The sequence below is a fragment of the Pseudophryne corroboree genome, chromosome 1, assembly GCF_028390025.1.
Source record: "Pseudophryne corroboree isolate aPseCor3 chromosome 1, aPseCor3.hap2, whole genome shotgun sequence".
Classification (NCBI taxonomy): domain Eukaryota; kingdom Metazoa; phylum Chordata; class Amphibia; order Anura; family Myobatrachidae; genus Pseudophryne; species Pseudophryne corroboree.
In genome coordinates, this window is record NC_086444.1 from 810875683 (window position 1) to 810901753 (window position 26071).

The 26071-nt window shown below is 45.2% G+C and overlaps 1 protein-coding gene across 3 annotated transcripts in view; it reads right to left on the bottom strand.

Annotated features, from left to right (window-relative positions):
* Positions 1-2286: 2286 nt before the first annotated feature.
* The window catches only part of AIMP1 (aminoacyl tRNA synthetase complex interacting multifunctional protein 1), a 140348-nt gene continuing 116563 nt past the window's right edge, over positions 2287-26071 (bottom strand). For all 3 annotated transcript variants that reach the window (XM_063919230.1, XM_063919225.1, XM_063919236.1), the window contains 2 exons: positions 11458-11626; positions 2287-2553 (listed from right to left, as the gene is read on the bottom strand). In XM_063919230.1, the coding sequence (XP_063775300.1) occupies positions 2387-2553; positions 11458-11626 (336 nt within the window). In that variant the 3' untranslated portion in view covers positions 2287-2386. The remainder of the gene's footprint in view (positions 2554-11457; positions 11627-26071) is intronic.

The window sequence follows — 26071 nt, forward strand, 5'->3', positions numbered from 1 at the left end:
AGTCTCAAACGTGAGACAAAAATAAAATTTTTCCTATTTTGCAACCCGAGATTTTTTAGGCCTAAAGTGTGTAAAATTTAGAATTTTTTATTTTTTTCCAAAATCTAATAAAAACAGTAGGACACAAATCTCAGACTTCAGCATTTTTGGTAACAAACTACTAGTACATATGCGCCTCTCACAAAAAAGTAAAACAATGGGCCGGATAAAATGACACCAGAGTTCGGCGGCCATGCGGGATGCCAGCCGAACATACGGCCCCTAATATTTATTCCCAAGATGACATAATGGCACCATATTTTTGCAAATGTTTTGTTCCCGTTGGCCTTTTTTTTCACCATTAAAGTGAAATAAGGTGATCTATATATCAAACAAAAAATGTAGACAAAACTTTGCTGAGAACAAGGTTTTTTGTCCCAGAGCTCTACCACATACCAGTCCTGAGATATTTGAATTTGCGTAAATGAGTAGAATCGCAAAAATTACTGTCTGCCAGAATTAAAAAGATTGCCACCATTTCGAAAAGGAAGCAAAAATACTGCAAGTCATGCTAAGATGTGTAGGAAATGCATCATAAATATGTTACAAGCTATTATGGATTTACATACTTCAGCAAAAAAAAAACTTTCCCTTTTAAGGCATATCTCCCAGACTTTCTTCAATATGGCATATACATGTGCCGGACAGTGGTGGGACAAGGCAGCACAGGTATCACTTTTACCTTGCACCCACCTCTAGCATTATCCCTGTGTGGGCAGCAACACAATAAGGATGGGGTTTATTAAGATGTATTATCAAGCAGAGTAAGTTACATAGGGGTCGAGTCACTGAAGTAGCGCTACATAAAAATAAAATAGTAGTGCCGGGTATTCCTGTGGGTCACAATGCAGTATAGTGTCTTTGTATTTTCAGCAGAAGGACAAGGATTTGGCTGTTTAAGTAGATACAACTGCAATCTTTACAGGAGTGTTTATCCTATGATTAATCAGTAAAATTATTACTGTGCACCATCCCTGTCTCCAGTGCGCTCTCACCTTAAAGTCAGCGGGACTTATCTAATAGTCTACAAGCAGCTTACTCTGCAGAAATTCCGGCAATTCTACCCAGGTAGGTTTTGCCCTTTATAGGATTGCTGCTTTAAAAATGGTATCCGGACTCCAGGTCGACAACAAAAAGGTCAACGCCAATTGGTCGACACACCTTAGGTCGACATTGACAAAAGGTCGACAGGAACAAGGTCGACATGGAAAAAGGTCGACATGAGTTTTTCACAATTTTTTTCTTTTTTGGAACTTTTTTATACTTAACGATCCATGTGGACTACGATTGGAACAGTAATCTGTGCCGAGCGAAGGCACCATGCCCGAAGCATGGCGAGCAGACGCGGTGCACTAATTGGGGTTCCCGGTCACTCTACGAGGAAAACGACACCAAAAAACCCCCATAAAAAACTCATGTCGACCTTTTTCCATGTCGACCTTGTTCCTGTCGACCTTTTGTCTATGTCGACCTAAGGTGTGTCGACCAATTGGCGTTGACCTAAGGTGTGTCGACCTTTTTGTTGTCGACCTGGAGTCCCAGACCCTTTAAAAATATGGGCAGACACGCCAGAATTTCCACAGAGTGGTCAGCCAGCAACTGTGATCCCTTCTGTCTGCACACCCCTGGCAAGGGGTCACAGAGGGTGCGGCTACTAACGGTGTCTCATTGTCTTGTATCATTATATCACTGTACTGCCTGTCTGAACCTTTTTAAATTCCATGGTTTGCTTATTTTATTGTAATTCTCCACTTACTGTGCTACTGACACATGGTGGCCTCACATAAACAAAATCTATGGTAATAGCGCAGAATTCTTCTAAGAAGATGAGTTGCTCAGAACCTTCCATAACCTATATCTATTACTTCTAAATAACCAGGGATTTAACAATAGTGGGAGGTGAATTGAGACATACTTGTGGTAGCATAAACATTATATTTGCCAGGTAAAGCAGATTATTTATAAACCATTATCAGTCCATGCTATTATTAAGACAAATATATTGCTTGGTGAAAGGTAGGCAAATAAGTATCCTTGTTGGCATATATCAAATAGTTGTGGTTTCAAATGAAGGCAATTTAAAAAGGTCTAATAACATGAACTATAGCTGTTCATGAAGCTGCGATACTTAGTCTGTAATAGATAACATACAGAAACATAGCCGGTAGTCCGGTATAAGTTTTCTGATTAACCCCACAAACATAACGCCAGCGGATATCACACCAAAGAAAGAACATACAAATCAGCTGGTGATTAACAAGTTGTCAGCGTTTATTGTAATTTGCTCTCTGCACTAGCTCAGCTTTAGAATGTGCTCTTCACACCCTACCAAAGGAGAAGACATCATTTATTTAATGCTGCTTCGTGACATCGTTTGGGCTTTGCATACCCCTTTTCCATTCACTTCAAATGGTACACCCTTATACATGGCCACACAGTCCTCATTAGTAAGGAGGTCAGGCTGGATCTGCTCCCAGGTCTTCTTCTTAGGATTTAGCTCTTTGTCGGGTTCTCCTAGAAGTATGGAGAACAAAAATGCTATTGTTATATCCAACCAAAATTGTTTGGCCACCTTATAAAAAACCAAAGCATCTTCATTCAGTTCTTCAAATAAAACATTTATTTCTAAAGACTAGGGGACGTGCACTAAGCAGTGATAAAATTGGAGAAGTGAGCCAGCGGAGAAGTTGCCCATGGCAACCAATCAGCTGCTCTGTATACTTTTATAGTATGCAAATTATAGATGTTTCATCAATGCTGATTGGTTGCCATGGGCAACTTCTCTACTTTTATCACTACTTAGTACTTCTACCTCTAAGGCTGGGTACACACTAGAAAGATAAAGCAGCCAATTGCCCATTAAGCTGACCGAGGGTCTGATTAGATAAACTATACACACTTACCATACGGCCGCTCGATATGTCGGGCCAGACATTACAAATGGGCTGGCAATTACATTTGCATCGCGGCAACGATAAAAAAGGACCCATCTGTATCTTTTAGATATACAGTCATCTCCTGTGCTGGACTGATCAGATATGTCTGTGAAAGATGTAGTTCACAGACATATCGCGTCTACACATCCGCTGATCCACTACCGATATATATCGTTCGTCGCTTAAATAAACGTTATATCTTTCTAGCGTGTACCCAGTCTAAAGCTGGCTATAGACTGCACGATTAGAAGAATTGGATGATGGCAGAGTGATGGGACAATAATCAACCATGCCTCCACACACCGCAAGATGGATGAAGGCGCGTCACTTCACAGCAAGGAATCGACTCAGCAACGATCAGACCGGTTTGAAAACCATAACAAACGATCCTGACCAGTTTCAAGCTGTGAATGATTGTCATTCTTATACTAAACAATAATCATCCAGAACAGTCATTTCTTCTGATAGATCTAAATGGCTATCATTCATTATATGGTCAGCATTACGAAATAAAACGGCTATAAAACCAAATGGATAGCTCATATTTGTCCAAGCAATATGTCTGTATTAATAGGACAATTTTTAAAATGCAAATATATTTCATCACAAGATACTCTCGTATAGGAAATCAAGTTAAGAATATGAACCATAGTAGTGGTGTTGTTATATTAATTATACTAGCAGTGCCCTCCTTTGCTATACCAGTAATTCTGGACTGATCACTGCCCTATTGAATAACCATTAGTGCCTTTAGGTTAACATCTTAAGGAAAAATGATCGAATCTTTTCTCTCTGCCATTCGTCGTACCTGCTCTACTCCATCTGTCAGTCATTGCTACCTTACACACTGACTATAGGAGGCGTTGCTCACATAACATACAACCTACAACAATCGCCATGTGCTTCCTCCTGAAATCACTGAATAGGAACAAAAGTGACTGCCAGCAGAAGTACACTAGCAAGTGAAGGGAATTACTATGCAGGCAAATGGCAGAGAAAGCCTTGGTTGCAAACATGTGACCCAGTTACATTTATATAGTTGTGCAAAGTGTACATTTGCTGCCCCTAACACTTCTGCAAGTGAGGAAATCTTTTCTTCGTCTCGGAGAAGATTAGCTCCAGTAGCCTTTTATTCCACTGTACACTGATTTGCAGTTTGCAATCTGGATTATTAACTAAAAAAGGTATTGTTCAGCACCTTGATAATTACGTTATTTTGCTTCCTGGATAACAGGGATAACTTTTATAACTAGCAAACCCTGTATCCACACAGGAAAAACAGACAACTCCTTCAACTCCGAGAGATATCTTGGAAACAAGGCATCTTTGCCAATTATTTTACACACAGTTAGGATGAGCATAAATGCAGCTGCTGAGAACATATGGGAAGGCATTTCATTCCAACTAACCAGAAGAGTTTAGCAGCAGTTTCATCAAACTGTACCATTTCCTGCTGACACAATTTTTTGCTTTGAAGAAGAGGTGCTACAAACTATATTTGTCAAATTTTCGAGAAAACATACATTTTACACGTTAAAACCAAAAAATAAAAATTTACTTACCGATAATTCTATTTCTCGGAGTCCGTAGTGGATGCTGGGGTTCCTGAAAGGACCATGGGGAATAGCGGCTCCGCAGGAGACAGGGCACAAAAAGTAAAGCTTTAGGATCAGGTGGTGTGCACTGGCTCCTCCCCCTATGACCCTCCTCCAAGCCTCAGTTAGGATACTGTGCCCGGACGAGCGTACACAATAAGGAAGGATTTTGAATCCCGGGTAAGACTCATACCAGCCACACCAATCACACTGTACAACCTGTGATCTGAACCCAGTTAACAGTATGATAACAGCGGAGCCTCTGAAAAGATGGCTCACAACAATAATAACCATATTTTTGTAACTATGTACAAGTATTGCAGATAATCCGCACTTGGGATGGGCGCCCAGCATCCACTACGGACTCCGAGAAATAGAATTATCGGTAAGTAAATTCTTATTTTCTCTATCGTCCTAGTGGATGCTGGGGTTCCTGAAAGGACCATGGGGATTATACCAAAGCTCCCAAACGGGCGGGAGAGTGTGGATGACTCTGCAGCACCGAATGAGAGAACTCCAGGTCCTCCTTAGCCAGGGTATCAAATTTGTAGGATTTTACAAACGTGTTTGCCCCTGACTAAGTAGCCGCTCGGCAAAGTTGTAAAGCCGAGACCCCTCGGGCAGCCGCCCAAGATGAGCCCACCTTCCTTGTGGAATGGGCATTTACATATTTTGGCTGTGGCAGGCCTGCCACAGAATGTGCAAGCTGAATTGTATTACACATCCAACTAGCAATAGTCTGCTTAGAAGCAAGAGCACCCAGTTTGTTGGGTGCATACAGGATAACAGCAAGTCAGTTTTCCTGACTCCAGCCGTCCTGGAACCTATATTTTCAGGGCCCTGACAACATCTAGCAACTTGGAGTCCTCCAAGTCCTTAGTAGGCGCAAGGCACCACAATAAGCTGGTTCAGGTGAAACACTGACACCACCTTAGGGAGAGAACTGGGGACGAGTCCGCAGCTCTGCCCTGTCCGAATGGACAAACAGATATGGGCTTTTTTGAGAAAAAAAAACCCACCAATTTGACACTCGCCTGGCCCAGGCCAGGGCCAAGAGCATGGTCACTTTTCATGTGAGATGCTTCAAATCCACAGATTTGACTGGTTTTAAACCAATGTGATTTGAGGAATCCCAGAACTACGTTGAGATCCCACAGTGCCACTGGAGGCACAAAAGGGGGTTGTATATGCAATACTCCCTTGACAAACTTCTGGACTTCAGGAACTGAAGCCAATTCTTTCTGAAAGAAAATCGACAGGGCCGAAATTTGAACCTTAATGGACCCCAATTTGAGGCCCATAGACACTCCTGTTTGCAGGAAATGCAGGAATCGACCGAGTTGAAATTTCTTCGTGGGGCCTTCCTGGCCTCACACCACGCAACATATTTTCGCCCCATGTGGTGATAATGTTGTGCGGTCACCTCCTTCCTGGCTTTGACCAGGGTAGGAATGACCTCTTCCGGAATGCCTTTTTCCCTTAGGATCCGGCGTTCCACCGCCATGCCGTTAAACGCAGCTGCGGTAAATCTTGGAACAGACATGGTACTTGCTGAAGCAAGTCCCTTCTTAGCGGCAGAGGCCATAAGTCCTCTGTGAGCATCTCTTGAAGTTCCGGGTACCAAGTCCTTCTTGGCCAATCCGGAGCCATGAGTATAGTTCTTACTCCTCTACGTCTTATAATTCTCAGTACCTTAGGTATGAGAAGCAGAGGAGGGAACACATACACCGACTGGTACACCCACGGTGTTACCAGAACGTCCACAGCTATTGCCTGAGGGTCTCTTGACCTGGCGCAATACCTGTCCCGTTTTTTGTTCAGACGGGACGCCATTATGTCCACCTTTGGTATTTCCCAACGGTTCACAATCATGTGGAAAACTTCCCGATGAAGTTTCCACTCTCCCGGGTGGAGGTCGTGCCTGCTGAGGAAGTCTGCTTCCCAGTTTCCATTCCCGGAATGAAACACTGCTGACAGTGCTATCACATGATTTTCCGCCCAGCGAAAAGTCCTTGCAGTTTTTGCCATTGCCCTCCTGCTTCTTGTGCCGCCCTGTCTGTTTACGTGGGCGACTGCCGTGATGTTTTTCCCACTGGATCAATACCGGCTGACCTTGAAGCAGAGGTCTTGCTAAGCTTAGAGCATTATAAAATTACCCTTAGCTCCAGTATATTTATGTGGAGAAAAATCTCCAGACTTGATCACACTCCCTGGAAATTTTTTCCTTGTGTGACTGCTCCCCAGCCTCTCGGGCTGGCCTCCGTGGTCACCAGCATCCAATCCTGAATGCCGAATCTGCGGCCCTCTAGAAGATGAGCACTCTGTAACCACCACAGGAGAGACACCCTTGTCCTTGGATATAGGGTTATCCGCTGATGCATCTGAAGATGCGATCCGGACCATTTGTCCAGCAGATCCCACTGAAAAGTTCTTGCGTGAAATCTGCCGAATGGAATTGCTTCGTAGGAAGCCTCTTTTCCTGGTTTTAGGAGGTTCCTGACTAGCTCGGATAACTCCCTGGCTTTCTCTTCCGGGAGAAACACCTTTTTCTGGACTGTGTCCAGAATCATCCCTAGGCACAGCAGACGTGTCGTCGGGAACAGCTGCGATTTTGGAATATTTAGAATCCACCCGTGCTGTTGTAGCAGTATCCGAGATAGTGCTACTCCGACCTCCAACTGTTCCCTGGACTTTGCCCTTATCAGGAGATCGTCCAAGTAAGGGATAATTAAGACGCCTTTTCTTTGAAGAAGAATCATCATTTCGGCCATTACCTTGGTAAAGACCCGGGGTGCCGTGGACAATCCAAACGGCAGCGTCTGAAACTGATAGTGACAGTTCTGTACCACGAACCTGAAGTACCCTTAGTGAGAAGGGCAAATTTGGGACATGGAGGTAAGCATCCCTGATGTCCCGGGACACTATATAGTCCCCTTCTTCCTGGTTCGTTATCACTGCTCTGAGTGACTCCATCTTGATTTGAACCTTTGTAAGTGTTCAAATTTTTTTAGATTTAGAATAGGTCTCACCTAGCCTTCTGGCTTCAGTACCACAATATAGTGTGGAATAATACCCCTTTCCTTGTTGTAGGAGGGGTAATTTGATTATCACCTGCTGGGAATACAGCTTGTGAATTGTTTCCCATACTGCCTCCTTGTCGGAGGGAGACCTTGGTAAAGCAGACTTCAGGAGCCTGCGAGGGGGAAACGTCTCGACATTCCAATCTGTACCCCTGGGATACTACTTGTAGGATCCAGGGGTCCTGAACGGTCCCAGCGTCATGCTGAGAGCTTGGCAGAAGCGGTGGAAGGCTTCTGTTCCTGGGAATGGGCTGCCTGCTGCAGTCTTCTTCCCTTTCCTCTATCCCTGGGCAGATATGACTCTTATAGGGACGAAAGGACTGAGGCTGAAAAGACGGTGTCTTTTTCTGCAGAGATGTGACTTAGGGTAAAAACGGTGGATTTTCCAGCAGTTGCCGTGGCCACCAGGTCCGATGGACCGACCCCAAATAACTCCTCTTCCTTTATACGGCAATACACCTTTGTGCCGTTTGGAATCTGCATCACCTGACCACTGTCGTGTCCATAAACATCTTGTGGCAGATATGGACATCGCACTTACTCTTGATGCCAGAGTGCAAATATCCCTCTGTGCATCTCGTATATATAGAAATGCATCCTTTAAATGCTCTATAGTCAATAAAATACTGTCCCTGTCAAGGGTATCAATATTTTTAGTCAGGGAATCCGACCAAGCCACCCCAGCTCTGCACATCCAGGCTGAGGCGATCGCTGGTCGCAGTATAACACCAGTATGTGTGTATATACTTTTTATGATATTTTCCAGCCTCCTGTCAGCTGGCTCCTTGAGGACGGCCCTATCTATAGACGGTACCGCCACTTGTTTTGATAAGCGTGTGAGCGCCTTATCCACCCTAAGGGGTGTTTCCCAACGCGCCCTAACTTCTGGCGGGAAAGGGTATACCGCCAATAATTTTCTATCGGGGGGAACCCACGCATCATCACACACTTCCTTTAATTTATCTGATTCAGGAAAAACTACAGGTAGTTTTTTCACATGCCACATAATACCCTCTTTTGTAGTACTTGTAGTATCAGAAATATGTAACACCTCCTTCATTGCCCTTAACATGTAACGTGTGGCCCTAAAGGGAAATACGTTTGTTTCTTCACCGTCGACACTGAAATCAGTGTCCGTGTCTGTGTCTGTCGACCGACTGAGGTAAAAGGACGTTTTAACGCCCCTGACGGTGTTTGAGACGCCTGGACAGGTACTAATTTGTTTGCCAGCCGTCTCATGTCGCCAACCGACCTTGCAGCGTGTTGACATTATCACGTAATTCCATAAATAAGCCATCCATTCCGGTGTCGACTCCCTACAGAGTGACATCACCATTACAGGCAATTTGCTCCGCCTCCTCACCAACATCGTCCTCATACATGTCGACACACACGTACCGACATATAGCACACACACACAGGGAATGCTCTGATAGAGGACAGGACCCCACTAGCCCCTTGGGGAGACAGAGGGAGAGTTTGCCAGCACACACCAAAGCGCTATATTTTACAGGGATAGCCTTATAATAAGTGCTCCCTTATAGCTGCTTTTATAAAATCACAATTTCGCCAAATTTTGCCCCCCCTCTCTTGATTTAACCCTGTTTCTGTAGTGCAGTGCAGGGGAGAGCCTGGGAGCCTTCCTGACCAGCGGAACTGTGTGAGGAAATGGCGCTGTGTGCTGAGGAGATAGGCCCCGCCCCTTTTTCGGCGGGCTCGTCTCCCGCTCTTTAACGGATTCTGGCAGGGGTTAAATATCTCTATATAGCCCCCGGAGGCTATATGTGAGGTATTTTATGCCAAAAAATAGGTTTACATTGCTTCCCAGGGCGCCCCCCCCCAGCGCCCTGCACCCTCAGTGACTGCCGTGTGAAGTGTGCTGAGAGCAATGGCGCACAGCTGCAGTGCTGTGCGCTACCTTAAGAAGACTGAGGAGTCTTCTGCCGCCGATTCTGGACCTTCTTCTCTTTTCAGCATCTGCAAGGGGGCCGGCGGCGAGGCTCCGGTGACCATCCAGGCTGTACCTGTGATCGTCCCTCTGGAGCTAATGTCCAGTAGCCAAAGAAGCCAATCCATCCTGCACGCAGGTGAGTTCACTTCTTCTCCCCTAAGTCCCTCGATGCAGTGATCCTGTTGCCAGCAGGACTCACTGTAAAATAAAAAACCTAAGCTAAACTTTTCTAAGCAGCTCTTTAGGAGAGCCACCTAGATTGCACCCTTCTCGGCCGGGCACAAAAACCTAACTGAGGCTTGGAGGAGGGTCATAGGGGGAGGAGCCAGTGCACACCACCTGATCCTAAAGCTTTACTTTTTGTGCCCTGTCTCCTGCGGAGCCGCTATTCCCCATGGTCCTTTCAGGAACCCCAGCATCCACTAGGACGATAGAGAAATTATAGTGTAGGGATTTTGAACTCAATTCATTGAGATCATGTTTTCAGGATTTCTTTAATTGTGCATAGGTGAGTTACTCTATTTTGCTGGGTCAGAAATGACCCCACTTTGTTTCCAGTCAGAAGTCCTGAAAACATGACCTATTGAAGAGTAGTTGAGGACTAGAGTTGGTCCTGCTAGGCATTCTAAAATAGTCAAACTTGTCAATTAACCATTCTCATGTTGCTATCCTGCGATCTTGCTTCAGGTGCTGTTAGCTTCTAAGAGAAACAATAAAAAGCACTATACCCCTGTATTACTAAAGGCAGAAATCTGTATATATTTTATAAAATGTAAACAAAAGTAAACCTGTCATGTGTAGATGATACAAAGAGAATGAATGCAGGTGCACTACTCAAACATTACTAATTGGAATAGTAATACATTTAGCAATATGAGGTTTTTATGCATATCTTGGCCCAAATTACGGGTTTACCCACCACTTCACGGTAACCTCATAGTTCAAGTCTAGGGCGTGGGTCATGGGACACCCCCAAAAACAGCCAAGCCAAAACCATCCCAAGGTATCACACTAGTGAGGAAAATGAAGTGTGTAAGAAAGTTGGATACTGCATGTGTTAGTGTTAGTCAGATAATACTAGGTTTCCTACTTAAGATCAATCAGTGACATGTGAGGGAGGGGTGCTAATATAGGCTAAAGGGGTCTCAAAGTGTACATATAAATATGCAATACAGAATATATAGGGAGGGGGCCCCAGACTGCACACCCTAATTGCAAGTAATGAGAGGTGCTGCGTTGCTGAGACCTGTAGTGCCACACACAAAGAGAATGAAGGCAGGTGCACTATTCATACATTAGTAATTGGAATAGTAATACAGTTTGCGATACATTTTGATATATGAGGTTTTTTGCATTATCTTGGTGCAGTCTTGAGCCCCTTCCCTATATATTCTATAATGGGTAGAAGATATTCAGCATTGGGCAAGTAGAATCTGGGGGTAGGAGGGGGTTTCCACTGTTTTCACAGGCCCACATTCTGCTAAGGTTACTATTCCTGTGCTAACCAGACATAATTTTATGAAGACCCAATGCATGCTGTGAGAAAGAAATCAGCCTGGGACTGCTTAGTATTCCCTGCGGATGAGGGCAAGGAGATATTTTAGACTTTTTACAATGCAAAGCATTGTGTATGCAAAGTGTTCTATCTTGGAGGAACAAAGGTGCTTAGGGGAATACTGCATTAAAATGACAGTAGGAATTCTGCCAAAATCTGCTGAGGAAACTTGTAGAATGTCCCACTCAAATACAAAACACATTTTGTGAAACAATTTTAGAAAATTTCAACCATCTCCAGTGATTTGCAAAAATGTGAGAAGTCCCCTGAGGAGATAGGTACCTGAGGAGTTAGGTATTACCTGGTATGCCCCGGAAGGTGATTCTATCTCCAGGAACTGCTCCACTGGGAGGGTCCAATATTTCCACCTTCTCTGGAGAGCTAGCACACATAACCATGGCTTGGGATAGCACCCCTCTCATTTTGGCAGGTTTCAAGTTGCAGAGCAGCACAGCCATCCGTTTCTGCATCTATAAAACAGGTAGCACAGCACTCTGAGTACAAAGCTAAAGTACAATATGCTCTTTCCAAAGCAGATATCCTAATCTATTTGTAGTTCAGATGCAGTTGATTGTACATATGTCTCGCAAATTGTTAATAAACTCACATATATTATCATGACTCCAGTTCTATTGATTACAAATGTTTTAAGACTGTGGGGCTTATTTAGCAAGCAAACCTCTCATTTAAATAATTCAGAAACAAGTTTCCACTTAATTTGAGTATGCAAGCTATGTTGGAAAGGGATAGTAGAAGATAATGCACAACTCCTACAACATTGCATTGTAGATAGCAAGTCATTGCAGCTCTCTATAGCACTTAACATTTTCTGCTATTCTGAAAAAATTTAAGAAAATCCTTAAAACCCTAGCTCATATATAATGGCATCTAAGAGTGGTGTTATGTGAGGGAAAACCTTACTTCTTCCAAAAAACTGCAGGGACAGATGGATACTGTATTTACCATCAGTCCCAGCACTCTCCTCCCCTTTTTGGCAGTTTCATGTGCCATATAAAAGTGTCATGTGCAGAATAAAAATAGATACACATTATATCCCATGGCTACTTGCGAGGCCTGAGTCAGACATGAAATAGTAAGTCTCCCGCAGCTGGGCATTCCGCGGCCAGTCATCTCTCACCTGCTCACTCCTCCCTCCAACCAGCCGGCTTGTTACTGTACTGTGCTCTGCGTGGGATTTGCTAGAGCTGAGCTTCACTTGCGTATATTGTCATCATTATATACATTCAGATAATAAGATTTTACTTACCGATAAATCTATTTCTCGTAGTCCGTAGTGGATGCTGGGGACTCCGTCAGGACCATGGGGATTAGCGGCTCCGCAGGAGACAGGGCACAAAAATAAAGCTTTAGGATCAGGTGGTGTGCACTGGCTCCTCCCCCTATGACCCTCCTCCAAGCCTCAGTTAGGATACTGTGCCCGGACGAGCGTACACAATAAGGAAGGATTTTGAATCCCGGGTAAGACTCATACCAGCCACACCAATCACACCGTACAACTTGTGATCTGAACCCAGTTAACAGTATGACAACGTAGGAGCCTCTGAACAGACGGCTCACAACAAGAACAACCCGATTTTTTTGTAACAATAACTATGTACAAGTATTGCAGACAATCCGCACTTGGAATGGGCGCCCAGCATCCACTACGGACTACGAGAAATAGATTTATCGGTAAGTAAAATCTTATTTTCTCTAACGTCCTAGTGGATGCTGGGGACTCCGTCAGGACCATGGGGATTATACCAAAGCTCCCAAACGGGCGGGAGAGTGCGGATGACTCTGCAGCACCGAATGAGAGAACTCCAGGTCCTCTTTAGCCAGGGTATCAAATTTGTAGAATTTTACAAACGTGTTCTCCCCCGACCACGTAGCTGCTCGGCAGAGTTGTAATGCCGAGACCCCTCGGGCAGCCGCCCAGGATGAGCCCACCTTCCTTGTGGAATGGGCCTTGACAGATTTAGGCTGTGGCAGGCCTGCCACAGAATGTGCAAGTTGAATTGTGCTACAAATCCAACGAGCAATCGTCTGCTTAGAAGCAGGAGCACCCAGCTTGTTGGGTGCATACAGTATAAACAGCGAGTCAGATTTTCTGACTCCAGCCGTCCTTGAAATATATATTTTCAATGCCCTGACAACGTCCAGCAACTTGGAATCCTCCAAATCGCTAGTAGCCGCAGGCACCACAATAGGCTGGTTCAGGTGAAAAGCTGACACCACCTTAGGCAGAAAATGAGGACGCGTCCGCAGTTCTGCCCTGTCCGAATGGAAAATCAGATATGGGCTTTTATACGATAAAGCCGCCAATTCTGACACTCTCCTGGCTGAAGCCAGGGCCAGTAGCATGGTTACTTTCCATGTAAGATATTTCAAATCCGCCGATTTGAGTGGCTCAAACCAATGGGATTTGAGAAAATCCAAAACTACATTAAGGTCCCACGGAGCCACTGGGGGCACAACCGGGGGCTGTATATGTAGTACTCCTTTTACAAAAGTCTGGACTTCAGGAACTGAAGCCAATTCTTTCTGGAAGAAAATCGACAGGGCCGAAATTTGAACCTTAATGGACCCCAACTTGAGGCCCATAGACAATCCTGTTTGCAGGAAATGTAGGAATCGACCCAATTGAAATTCCTCCGTGGGGGCCTTTCTGGCCTCACACCACGCAACATATTTTCTCCAAATGCGGTGATAATGTTGTGCAGTCACCTCCTTCCTGGCTTTAACCAGTGTAGGAATGACCTCTTCTGGAATGCCTTTTTCCCTTAGAATTCGGCGTTCAACCGCCACGCCGTCAAACGCAGCCGCGGTAAGTCTTGGAATAGACACGGTCCCTGCTGAATCAGGTCCCGTCTTAGAGGTAGAGGCCACGGATTTTCCGTGAGCATCTCCTGAAGTTCCGGGTACCAAGTTCTTCTTGGCCAATCCGGAGCCACGAGTATCGTTCTTACTCCCCTTTGCCGTATAATTCTCAGTACTTTGGGTATGAGAGGCAGAGGAGGAAACACATACACTTACTGGAACACCCACGGTGTTACCAGAGCGTCCACAGCTATTGCCTGAGGGTCTCTTGACCTGGCGCAATACCTGTCCAGTTTTTTGTTGAGGCGAGACGCCATCATATCCACCTTTGGTTTTTCCCAACGGTTCACAATCATGTGGAAGACTTCTGGATGAAGTCCCCACTCTCCCGGGTGTAGATCGTGTCTGCTGAGGAAGTCTGCTTCCCAGTTGTCCACTCCCGGAATGAACACTGCTGACAGTGCTATCACATGATCTTCCGCCCAGTGAAGAATCCTTGCAGCTTCTGCCATTGCTCTCCTGCTTCTTGTGCCGCCCTGTCTGTTTACGTGGGCGACTGCCGTGATGTTGTCCGACTGGATCAACACCGGCTGACCCTGAAGCAGGGGTTTTGCCAGGCTTAGAGCATTGTAAATCGCTCTTAGCTCCAGTATATTTATGTGAAGAGACATCTCCAGGCTTGACCATACTCCCTGGAAGTTTCTTCCCTGTGTGACCGCTCCCCAGCCTCTCAGACTGGCATCCGTGGTCACCAGGACCCAGTCCTGTATGCCGAATCTGCGGCCTTCTAACAGATGAGCACTCTGCAACCACCACAGAAGAGACACCCTTGTCCGTGGCGATAAGGTTATCCGCTGATGCATCTGCAGATGCGATCCGGACCATTTGTCCAGCAGATCCCACTGAAAAGTTTGTGCGTGGAATCTGCCGAATGGGATTGCTTCGTAAGAAGCCACCATCTTTCCCAGGACTCTTGTGCATTGATGCACAGACACTTTTCCTGGTTTTAGGAGGTTCCTGACAAGTTCGGATAACTCCTTGGCTTTCTCCTCCGGAAGAAACACCTTTTTCTGAACCGTGTCCAGAATCATTCCCAGGAACAGCAGACGTGTTGTCGGGGTCAACTGAGATTTTGGAAAATTCAGAATCCACCCGTGTTGTTGCAGCACTACTTGGGTTAGTGCTACTCCGTCCTCCAGCTGTTCTCTGGACCTTGCCCTTATCAGGAGATCGTCCAAGTAAGGGATAATTAATACGCCTCTTCTTCGCAGAAGAATCATCATTTCGGCCATTACCTTGGTAAAGACCCGAGGTGCCGTGGACAATCCAAACGGCAGCGTCTGAAACTGATAATGACAGTTTTGCACCACGAACCTGAGGTACCCTTGATGTGAAGGGCAAATTGGGACATGCAGGTAAGCATCTTTTATGTCCAGGGACACCATAAAATCCCCTTCTTCCAGATTCGCTATCACTGCTCTGAGTGATTCCATCTTGAACTTGAATTTTTGTATGTACAGGTTCAAAGATTTCAGATTTAGAATAGGTCTTACCGAGCCGTCCGGCTTCGGTACCACAAATAGCGTGGAGTAATACCCCTTTTCCTGTTGTAGGAGGGGTACCTTGACTATCACCTGCTGAGAAAACAGCTTGTGAATGGCTTCCAATACCGTCGCCCTGTCTGAGGGAGACGTTGGCAAAGCAGACTTTAGGAACCGGCGAGGGGGAGACTTCTCGAATTCCAACCTGTAACCCTGAGATACTACCTGCAGGATCCAGGGGTCCACCTGTGAGCAAGCCCACTGCGCGCTGAAATTCTTGAGTCGACCCCCCACCGTTCCTGAGTCCGCTTGTAAAGCCCCAGCGTCATCCTGAGGGCTTTGCAGAACCCGCGGAGGGCTTCTGTTCCTGGGAAGGAGCTGCTTGCTGCCCTCTCTTACCCTTTCCTCTGCCTCGGGGCAGATATGACTGTCCTTTTGCCCGCTTCTTATAGGACCGAAAGGACTGCGGCTGAAAAGACGGTGTCTTTTTCTGTTGGGAGGGGGTCTGAGGTAAAAAGGTGGATTTCCCGGCAGTTGCCGTGGCCACCAAATCCGATAGACCGACGCCAAATAATTCCTCCCCTTTATACGGCAATACTTCCATATGCCGTTTGGAATCCGCATCACCTGACCACTGTCGTGTCCATAAACTTCTTCTGGCAGATATGGACATCGCACTTACTCTCGATGCCAGAGTGCAAATATCCCTCTGAGCATCTCGCATATAAAGAAAAGCATCCTTTAATTGCTCTAAAGTCTGTAAAATACTGTCCCTATCCAGGGTATCAATATTTTCAGTCAGGGAATCCGACCAGACCACCCCAGCACTGCACATCCAGGCTGAGGCGATGGCTGGTCGCAGTATAACACCAGTATGTGTGTATATACTTTTTAGGGTAGTTTCCAGCCTCCTATCAGCTGGATCCTTGAGGGCGGCCGTATCAGGAGACGGTAACGCCACTTGTTTTGATAAGCGTGTGAGCGCCTTATCCACCTTAGGGGGTGTTTCCCAGCGCACCCTAACCTCTGGCGGGAAAGGGTATAATGCCAATAACTTTTTTGAAATTAGCACTTTTCTATCTGGGTTAACCCACGCTTCATCACATACATCATTCAATTCCTCTGATTCAGGAAAAACTACAGGTAGTTTTTTCACCCCCCACATAATACCCCTTTTTGTGGTACTTGTAGTATCAGAGATATGCAAAGCCTCCTTCATTGCCGTGATCATATAACGTGTGGCCCTACTGGAAAATACGTTTGTTTCTTCACCGTCGACACTAGATTCAGTGTCCGTGTCTGGGTCTGTGTCGACCGACTGAGGTAAAGGGCGTTTTACAGCCCCTGACGGTGTCTGAGACGCCTGGGCAGGTACTAACTGGTTTTCCGGCCGTCTCATGTCGTCAACTGATTTTTGTAATGTGCTGACATTATCACGTAATTCCATAAACAAAGCCATCCATTCCGGTGTCGACTCCCTGGGGGGTGACATCACCATTACCGGCAATTGCTCTGCCTCCACACCAACATCGTCCTCATACATGTCGACACACACGTACCGACACACAGCAGACACACAGGGAATGCTCTATTGAAGACAGGACCCCACTAGCCCTTTGGGGAGACAGAGGGAGAGTTTGCCAGCACACACCCAAGCGCTATAATATATATGGGAACAACCCTATATAAGTGTTGTATCCTTATAGCAGCTTAAATATAGTAATATCGCCAAAAAAAGTGCCCCCCCTCTCTGTTTTACCCTGTTTCTGTAGTGCAGTGCAGGGGAGAGTCCTGGGAGCCTTCCTCACAGCGGAGCTGAGCAGGAAAATGGCGCTGTGTGCTGAGGAGAATAAGCCCCGCCCCCTATTTCGGCGGGCTCTTCTCCGGAGTTTGTGAGATCTGGCAGGGGTTAAATACATCCATATAGCCTCAAGGGCTATATGTGATGTATTTTTTAGCCATAAAAAGGTATTATACATTGCTGCCCAGGGCGCCCCCCCAGCGCCCTGCACCCTCCGTGACCGCTGTGTGAAGTGTGCTGACAACAATGGCGCACAGCTGCAATGCTGTGCGCTACCTCAGGAAGACTGAAAAGTCTTCTGCCGCCTGCTTCTGGACCTCTTCCATCTTCGGCATCTGCAAGGGGGGTCGGCGGCGCGGCTCCGGGACCGGACTCCATGGCTGGGCCTGTGTTCGATCCCTCTGGAGCGAATGGTGTCCAGTAGCCTAAGAAGCCAATCCATCCTGCACGCAGGTGAGTTGACTTCTCTCCCCTAAGTCCCTCGATGCAGTGAGCCTGTTGCCAGCAGGACTCACTGAAAATAAAAAACCTAAAAACTTTTTCTAAGCAGCTCTTTAGGAGAGCCACCTAGATTGCACCCTGCTCGGACGGGCACAAAAACCTAACTGAGGCTTGGAGGAGGGTCATAGGGGGAGGAGCCAGTGCACACCACCTGATCCTAAAGCTTTATTTTTGTGCCCTGTCTCCTGCGGAGCCGCTAATCCCCATGGTCCTGACGGAGTCCCCAGCATCCACTAGGACGTTAGAGAAAATACTATATATATATATATATATATATATATATATATACATACACACACACATACAGATATACATACACTGCTCAAAAAAATAAAGGGAACACTAAAATAACACATCCTAGATCTGTATGAATGGAATATTCTTATTAAATACTTTGTTCTTTACATAGTTGAATGTGCGGACAACAAAATCACACAAAAATTATCAATGGAAATCAAATTTATTAACCCATGGAGGTCTGGATTTGGAGTCACACTCAAAATTAAAGTGGAAAAACACACTGCAGGCTGATCCAACTTTGATGTAATGTCCTTAAAACAAGTCAAAATGAGGCTCAGTAGTGTGTGTGGCCTCCACACACACTACTGTGTATTAAGGAAATGAATCCATCTCGCCTCTCGTTGTAATAACATTTTCTCTCTATTGCCCCCTCTTGTTTTTTCAGGCTCCTGATCTATAATTTTATATTTCAGGCTTGATAAGTTATGCTTGAACTTAGCAAATATTGTCCTGATGAAATTTAAGCAATTAAATGAAACGTTGACTGCATTAAGCTGCGTGGACAGCTTTCTTTGAAGTTGCTACAGGCATGTTTCATTAAGACCTGGAGTGCCGTATCCTTCTACAAGACTGCATTATTTACTGGCACCTGGGCACTTCATACTGCATGTCATATAGGAGTGCCGGTAAACTTGCTGTTGTTTGTGTATATATATATATATATATACACATACATACATACATACATACATACACACACACACACACACACACACACACACACACACACAGTACCAGTCAAAAGTTTGAACACACTTTCTCATTCAATTGAATGAGATAATGTGTCCAAACTTTTGACTGGTACTGTGTATATATATTCAAAGTGAATAAACAGAAGAGAAATCAATATTTGGTGTGACCACCCTATGTCTTCAAAACAGCATCACTTCTTCTAGGTATACTTGCACAGAGTTTTTGAAGGAACTATATAGCATCAGTATGCGCATACACGACCTAAAGTTGGACCATGTGCAATACTAGATAGAGAGAACAGTCTTTTCATAATTATCATGATGATATTGTCTGTAAATATTCCAGACAATATCACGATTATTGCCAAGTAGACCTCAAAAAGTTATTTATATTAATTCTCAAATTTCCTTTGTCAACGAAAGCAAATAAATTAAGAACAATGAAAAAATTTCCTTAACATAAGGGCCACTCTTGCCTAAATTACATGGAAATGTACCACTGTGATGTATGCTATTAATTATGTCCTGAACAAACTACTGACCTGGCTTGACCTTGAAGAAAAACTTAGGATCTAAAGTTGTGGGAAGATAACTTAGGAAACAGGTGATCGTTAATGAGCACAGGATATACCACATGCCATGGCCTGGTCAGCATTGGTTCTGGGAAGTCACTGTTCTGTTTCATGAATACAGTGTTTCAAAAAAGGAGGAAAGTTACTGGAGCACCCAGGCTTTTAGGCTGATTAAATAATATAAAGTTCACATCAGGATACAATTGGAACAAAACCATACTATACACATAAAAATGACACAATAATTCATCATATGATGCATCTCTAAATGATATAGAAGCTCATAGTGTATTATTATTTTTACTCTGCTGTGGTTTATGAAAGGTATGTCCTAAATCTAGTATGTGGGAAAAGGTTTTACCATACTCAGGATGCGGCCAAGCACATAATCCATTTTACATGCATAAAAAAGTGTCAAAAAATTGAAAACACAAAATCCTTCTAGGTCCAAATAGGAATAACACTAACAAAGTTAAATTTTTTAGAACATGGTCAGAGAAAACAAAAAAGGCCAAAGTACACAACAAAAACAGGTTTAGGTACTATTGATCCAGCTTTTCATTTTCCTTTCATTTTTTATTCTGCCAGAATTAAGAAAGAATTTTTTTTATAGGACCTGAACAAAACTTCCAAAACATCTGAATGAAAATGAGCCTTTCCTTTACTTGTAATTCAATCCAAACTTTATAATGGCTCGCAGCAAGAATATTTCCCTTGAAGTTATTTTCAGAAGGAAAACGAATTCACAGTCTGTATCTATTCATCCCATAAATGAATACACAACAGTTTAAAATAAGGTAAAATGAGTGGCAGAATGTACAAGTTGGATGTATGAACTAGCAGGGAAAGTTAGCTTTTAGAGGTTCGTGCTAATTAGTGGGTTGTAATACACATGAACTTTGTAAATAAATCACATATACCATGTGGTTAAAAAATATAAATGGTTAAAGGATAATTGTCTTTAGCTCTCTCCAACACAAGCCACAGTGCAATCTACAGTCTGGTTAATGCAACATAAACAAAGAAACATAAGGGACATATGAATAATAAAAATCATAGTAATATCAAAATCTAAATAGTAAACATATAAAATGAATTCAATGACTTTAGATATTACTATGGCTAATTACGCATATGTTCCTCGTGGTTCTAAAACCAGACTATAGATTGTTTTGTGGGATGTACAGTATGGGCTACCTCATGGGCCAGATGTACTAAGCCTTGCAAGTGGAGAGTGATAAACTACCAACCAACCAGCTACTATCATTTTTCAAACACAGCCTGTAACATGGCAGTTAGAAGCTGATTGGTTGGTACTTTATCACTCTCTACGTTACCACTTTTCAAGAATTAGTACTTTTGCCTCTGAGAGAGATATGATTGACAGGATCTTTCTACTGTGCTGTAGCAGTTGCTTCGGACACTAATTTTCTATTGCCTGCAGCCCTCTCCCCACAAGACGACCCCAGCTGTCACATGCAGTCCCTCCTCACTAACATAATTACACAAGTGATAGGTTACTGTCTCCAACATACTCATCTCAGCTGTTGTAACCATTCTGACTGGCTAAACTACAGATCTTCTGATGATTGTACATTACTGCAATTTATATTTCCTTTTTCATATACTCCCTTTTAGGTGATAAATCAACAGGACATAGGGAGTCATTCCGAGTTAATCGCTCGATAGCAGTTTTTAGCAGCCGTGCAAACGCATTGTCGCCGCCCACTGGAGAGTGTATTTTCGCTTTGCAGAAGTGCGAACGCTTCTGCAGCAGAGCGCCTGCAAAATCTTTTTGTGCAAAACAAAACCAGCCCTGTAGTTACTCTTCGTGTGCGTTGATTCTAACGACGGAGGGACGGCTTTTGACGTCACACACCCGCCCAACATTCACCCAGCCACGCCTGCGTTTTCCCCGACACGCCTGCGTTTTTCTAAGCACTCCCTGAAAACGGTCGGTTGCCACCCAGAAACGCCCACTTCATGTTAATCTTCCTGCGTTCGGGCGTTCGACTGAAAGCTTCGCTAGAACCTGTGCAAACTCACGGCGCTCATTGTACCCGTACGACGCGCCTGCGCATTGAGGTGCATGTGCAGAAATGCCAATTTTTAGCCTGATCGCTGCGCTGCGAAAAACGGCAGCTAGCGAACAACTCAGAATGACCCCCATAATGTCTATGAATGAAATGCAAGAGGTGCAAAGCATGCATACTGTAATTATAAACCTGCAAATTTTGTGATTAGGACAAATGCTCCACTGGGCGCCACACTAATAGCAACAATATTAACAACAGTATTAAATTATGTTAAAAAATAAAGACATATATATACAAAATACATTCTTTATAGAGATGTCTCAATGGGTCAGCTCCATCTTCATCCAATATAATATTGGTATCCAGATATTCAACATACGAGGAAAGAAAATATAATAGATATCATGTGTAGTAAAGTCAATTTTAACAAATTCAATTTTAACATAATTTAATACTTTTGTTAATATTGTTGCTATTAGTGTTGCGCCCAGTGGAGCATTTGTCCTAATCACAAAATTTTAATATTGCCATTTTGGGGTGTTTAGGAAAGACACCCTTTTGGACTCTGTGCACCAGAGGGCTGCTTTGTTTCTTTGCGCAGTTCAAAAGTGACTGAAATATTTTCTTTCATAATTATAAACTTGCATCCATCCAGGGATTAAAATTAAGCAGTATAAGTCTACAGACTTCCATAAAACTGACTAATCTTAACTAGTTTTTCACTTGGAATACCAATTGCTTCTACATCCCAGTATATTTAAATGTAGCGCATTAACATAGAATCATGTAATTTGACAGCAGATTAGAGCTATATGGCCCATCCAGTCTGCCCGTTAGGGTATTAGGGTTAGGGATTAGTTTTGTGGTCATGGTATTAGGGATAGGGTTCAGCATTGCTTTTGTGGTTTGGGTTAGGAGTGAGGGTTTTATGGTTAGTTTGGGGGATGAGGTTAGGTTAGAGGTTCTCAAACGCGGTCCTCAAGGCACCCTAATGGTCCTGGATTTAGGTATATCCATGGCTCAGCACAGATGGATAAATCATATTGACTGAGGTGCTAATAAAGTCACCTGTGGCCAAGCATGGATAAACTTAAAACCTGGACCGTTGAGGTGCCTTAAGGACCGTGTTTGAGAACCTCTGGGCTAGGGTATTAGGGTTGGTTTACCAGTTTGGCTTAAGTTATTAGGGGGTTATGATTAGGTAGAGGTTTGGGGTTAGGTTAGGGTCAGAGATCAGTGATTAGGGTCAGGGGGAGGGTATTAGAGTTAATGATAATAGTGCGTAGGCTGCTATAGTTACACTCAATGTGTCAGTAAACCAGTGCTGTACAGGGTAGGCTGCTATAGATACACAGTGTGTCAGTAAGCCAGTGTTATGAAGGGTAGGCTGCTATAGGTATACGGGTTGGGTTCGTGTGATCGCTGCGCACGCCACACAGCGGGCTCGGTGGCTCGCTGCACTCACCACAGGTTTTGTTTCCACTCTGTGTGTGTCATGGACACCCATGAGTGGGAATAGTCCCTGTTGGTCGGCATGCCGACTGGCAGACTATTAATCGTGCGGGATCCAGACGTCGGTATTGTAACATTACCGCATTCCTAGGTACACACAATGTGTCAGTAAGCCAGTGCCATACAGGGTAGGCTGCTTTAGTTACACCGTGGTCTATCCAATTAGCCCCAATAAGTCGGTGGGGGCCGTGGATTAACAAAAACCCTGAAAACAGCCCCGTTTTCATGCAAAGATGTTGCTTCGGCCAGGTTTCACTGTTTGTGTTTTCGGGAGAAATTTTATTTTTTCAGGCAACCAAATAGGGTAGCCCGAAAAAAAGATATAGGAGAAACATTGGGAAAAATCGCAAAAAAACGAGTTTTATGGTAAGAACTTACCTTTGTTAAAACTCTTTCTGCGAGGTACACTGGGCTCCACAAGTCTGGACAATGGGGTGTAGAGTAGGATTTTGATCCGAGGCACCAACAGACTCAAAGCTTTGACTGTTCCCAGAATGCACAGCGCCGCCTCCTATATCACCCCGCCTCCCAGCACAGGAGCTCAGTTTTTGTTAACCAGCCCAATGCAGTAGCAGGAAAAGAGACAAGAACGGTTAGTAGCCACATATACCATACTCTCACGACAGGAGAAGTGTCAGCGGCTAATGCCATACCAACCCAAAGAAGCTAAGTGCGTCAGGGTGGGCGCCTTGTGGAGCCCAGTGTATCTCGCAGAAAGAGTTTTAACAAAGGTAAGTTCTTACCATAAAACTCGTTTTCTGCTGCGGGGTACACTGGGCTCCACAAGTCTGGACAATGGGGATGTCCTAAAGCAGTTCCTTATGGGAGGGGACGCACTGCAGTGGGCACAAGAACCCGGCGTCCAAAGGAAGCATCCTGGGAAGCGGCAGTATCGAAGGCATAGAACCTTATGAACGTGTTCCCGGAGGACCACGTAGCCGCCTTGCACAATTGATCAAGGGTCGCACCACGGTGGGCCGCCCAAGAAGGTCCAACAGACTGAGTAGAATGGGCCGTAATGTGAGCAGGAGCTGACAGACCAGCCTTCACATAAGCATGTGCAATCACCATTCTAATCCATCTGGCCAGGGTCTGCTTGTGAGCAGGCCAGCCACGTTTGTGAAATCCAAAAAAACCAAAAGAGAGAATCAGATTTTCGAATAGAAGCATAGATACGGAGAGCCCGTACCACATCCAAAGACCACTCTTTGGGAGACAAATTAGGAGAGACAAAGGCTGGAACCACAATCTCCTGATTAAGGTGGAACGAAGAAACCACCTTAGATAAATATCCGGGACGAGTCCTAAGAACCGCCCGGTCACGGTGAAAAATCAGATATGGGGAACTACAAGACAAGGCACCCAGATCCGACACTCTTCTAGCAGAGGCAATAGCCAGCAAGGACACCACCTTAAGGGAAAGCCACTTAAGGTCAGCTGAACCAAGAGGTTCAAATGGAGGCTCCTGCAACGCCTCCAAAACCAACGACAAATCCCAAGGAGCCACAGGCGGGACATAGGGAGGTTGGATACGCAACACACCCTGAGTGAAAGTATGAACATCAGGTAAAGTCGCAATTTTTCTCTGAAACCACACCGACAAGGCAGAAATATGAACCTTGAGGGAGGCCAGACGCAGGCCTAAATCTAGGCACTGCTGCAGAAAAGCCAAAAGTTTGGCTGTACTAAACTTGGAAGCGTCATAATTGTTAGATGCGCCCCAAACAAAGTATGCATGCCAGACCCTATGGTAAATCCAAGCAGAAGCCGGTTTCCGGTCCCGCAACATAGTTTTAATGACCTCTTCAGAAAAACCCTTAGCCCTCAAGACGGAAGCTTCAATAGCCACGCCGTCAAAGATAGCCGGGCTAGGTCCTGGTAGACACAAGGGCCCTGAACGAGGAGGTCTGGGCGTTGTGGAAGTAGAAGTGGACGCTCTGATGATAGGCCTTGCAGGTCTGAGAACCAGTGCCGTCTGGGCCACGCTGGAGCTATGAGAAGCAGATTTCCTTTTTCTTGCTTGAACTTCCGAATTACCCTGGGCAGGAGTGACACCGGAGGGAACACGTACGGAAGCCGAAACCTCCACGGCACCGCCAGCGCATCCACGAATGCTGCTTGAAGATCCCTTGTCCTTGCTCCGAAGACCGGAAACTTGTGATTGTGTCGAGACGCCATCAGATCCACATCTGGAAGACCCCACCTTTCCACGAGGAGTTGAAACACTTCTGGATGGAGGCCCCACTCGCCGGCATGCACGTCCTGACGACTGAGAAAGTCCGCTTCCCAATTCAGGACTCCCGGAATGAATATTGCCGATATTGCCGGTAGATGGCGTTCTGCCCACTGTAGAATCCGTGAGGCTTCCTTCATTGCCAAATGGCTTTGAGTGCCGCCTTGATGATTTATGTAAGCCACTGTGGTGGCGTTGTCCGACTGTACTTGAACAGGACGGTTCTGAATTAAATGCTGGGCCAGGTTCAACGCATTGAAGACCGCCCGCAACTCCAGAATGTTGATCGAGAGGAGAGATTCCTCCTTGGTCCACCGACCCTGTAAGGAGTGCTTCTCCAGCACCGCGCCCCAACCTCTTAGACTGGCATCTGTCGTCAACCGGACCCAGTTGGATATCCAGAAGGGACGGCCCCTGCACAATTGTTGGTCCTGGACCCACCAGAGCAGCGACAGACGGAGTCAATGAGATCATGTGAGACCTGATCCGGTGAGGCAGGCCGTCCCACTTGGCTAGAATCTGGAGGGGGCGAGAATGGAATTGAGCATACTCCATGTCGAATGCTGACACCATGAGGCGCAGCACCTGCATAGCCGAATGTATCGACACTTGCGGACAAGAAAGCTAGCAACGAATCCTGTCATGAAGCTTCAGGACTTTCTCCTGAGACAAGAACAACCTCTGGGTGTGAGTGTCTAACAGCGCTCCCAGGTGCACCATGCTCTGAGCAGGGACCAGGGAGGATTTCTTCCAGTTGATGAGCCACCCGTGGGCTTTTAGAAACCGGACCGTCATATCCAGATGACACAGGAGAAGATCTGGGGAATTTGCCAGGATTAACAAGTCGTCCAGATACGGCAGTATCCTGACCCCTTGACGGCGGAGTACCACCGTCATCACCGCCATA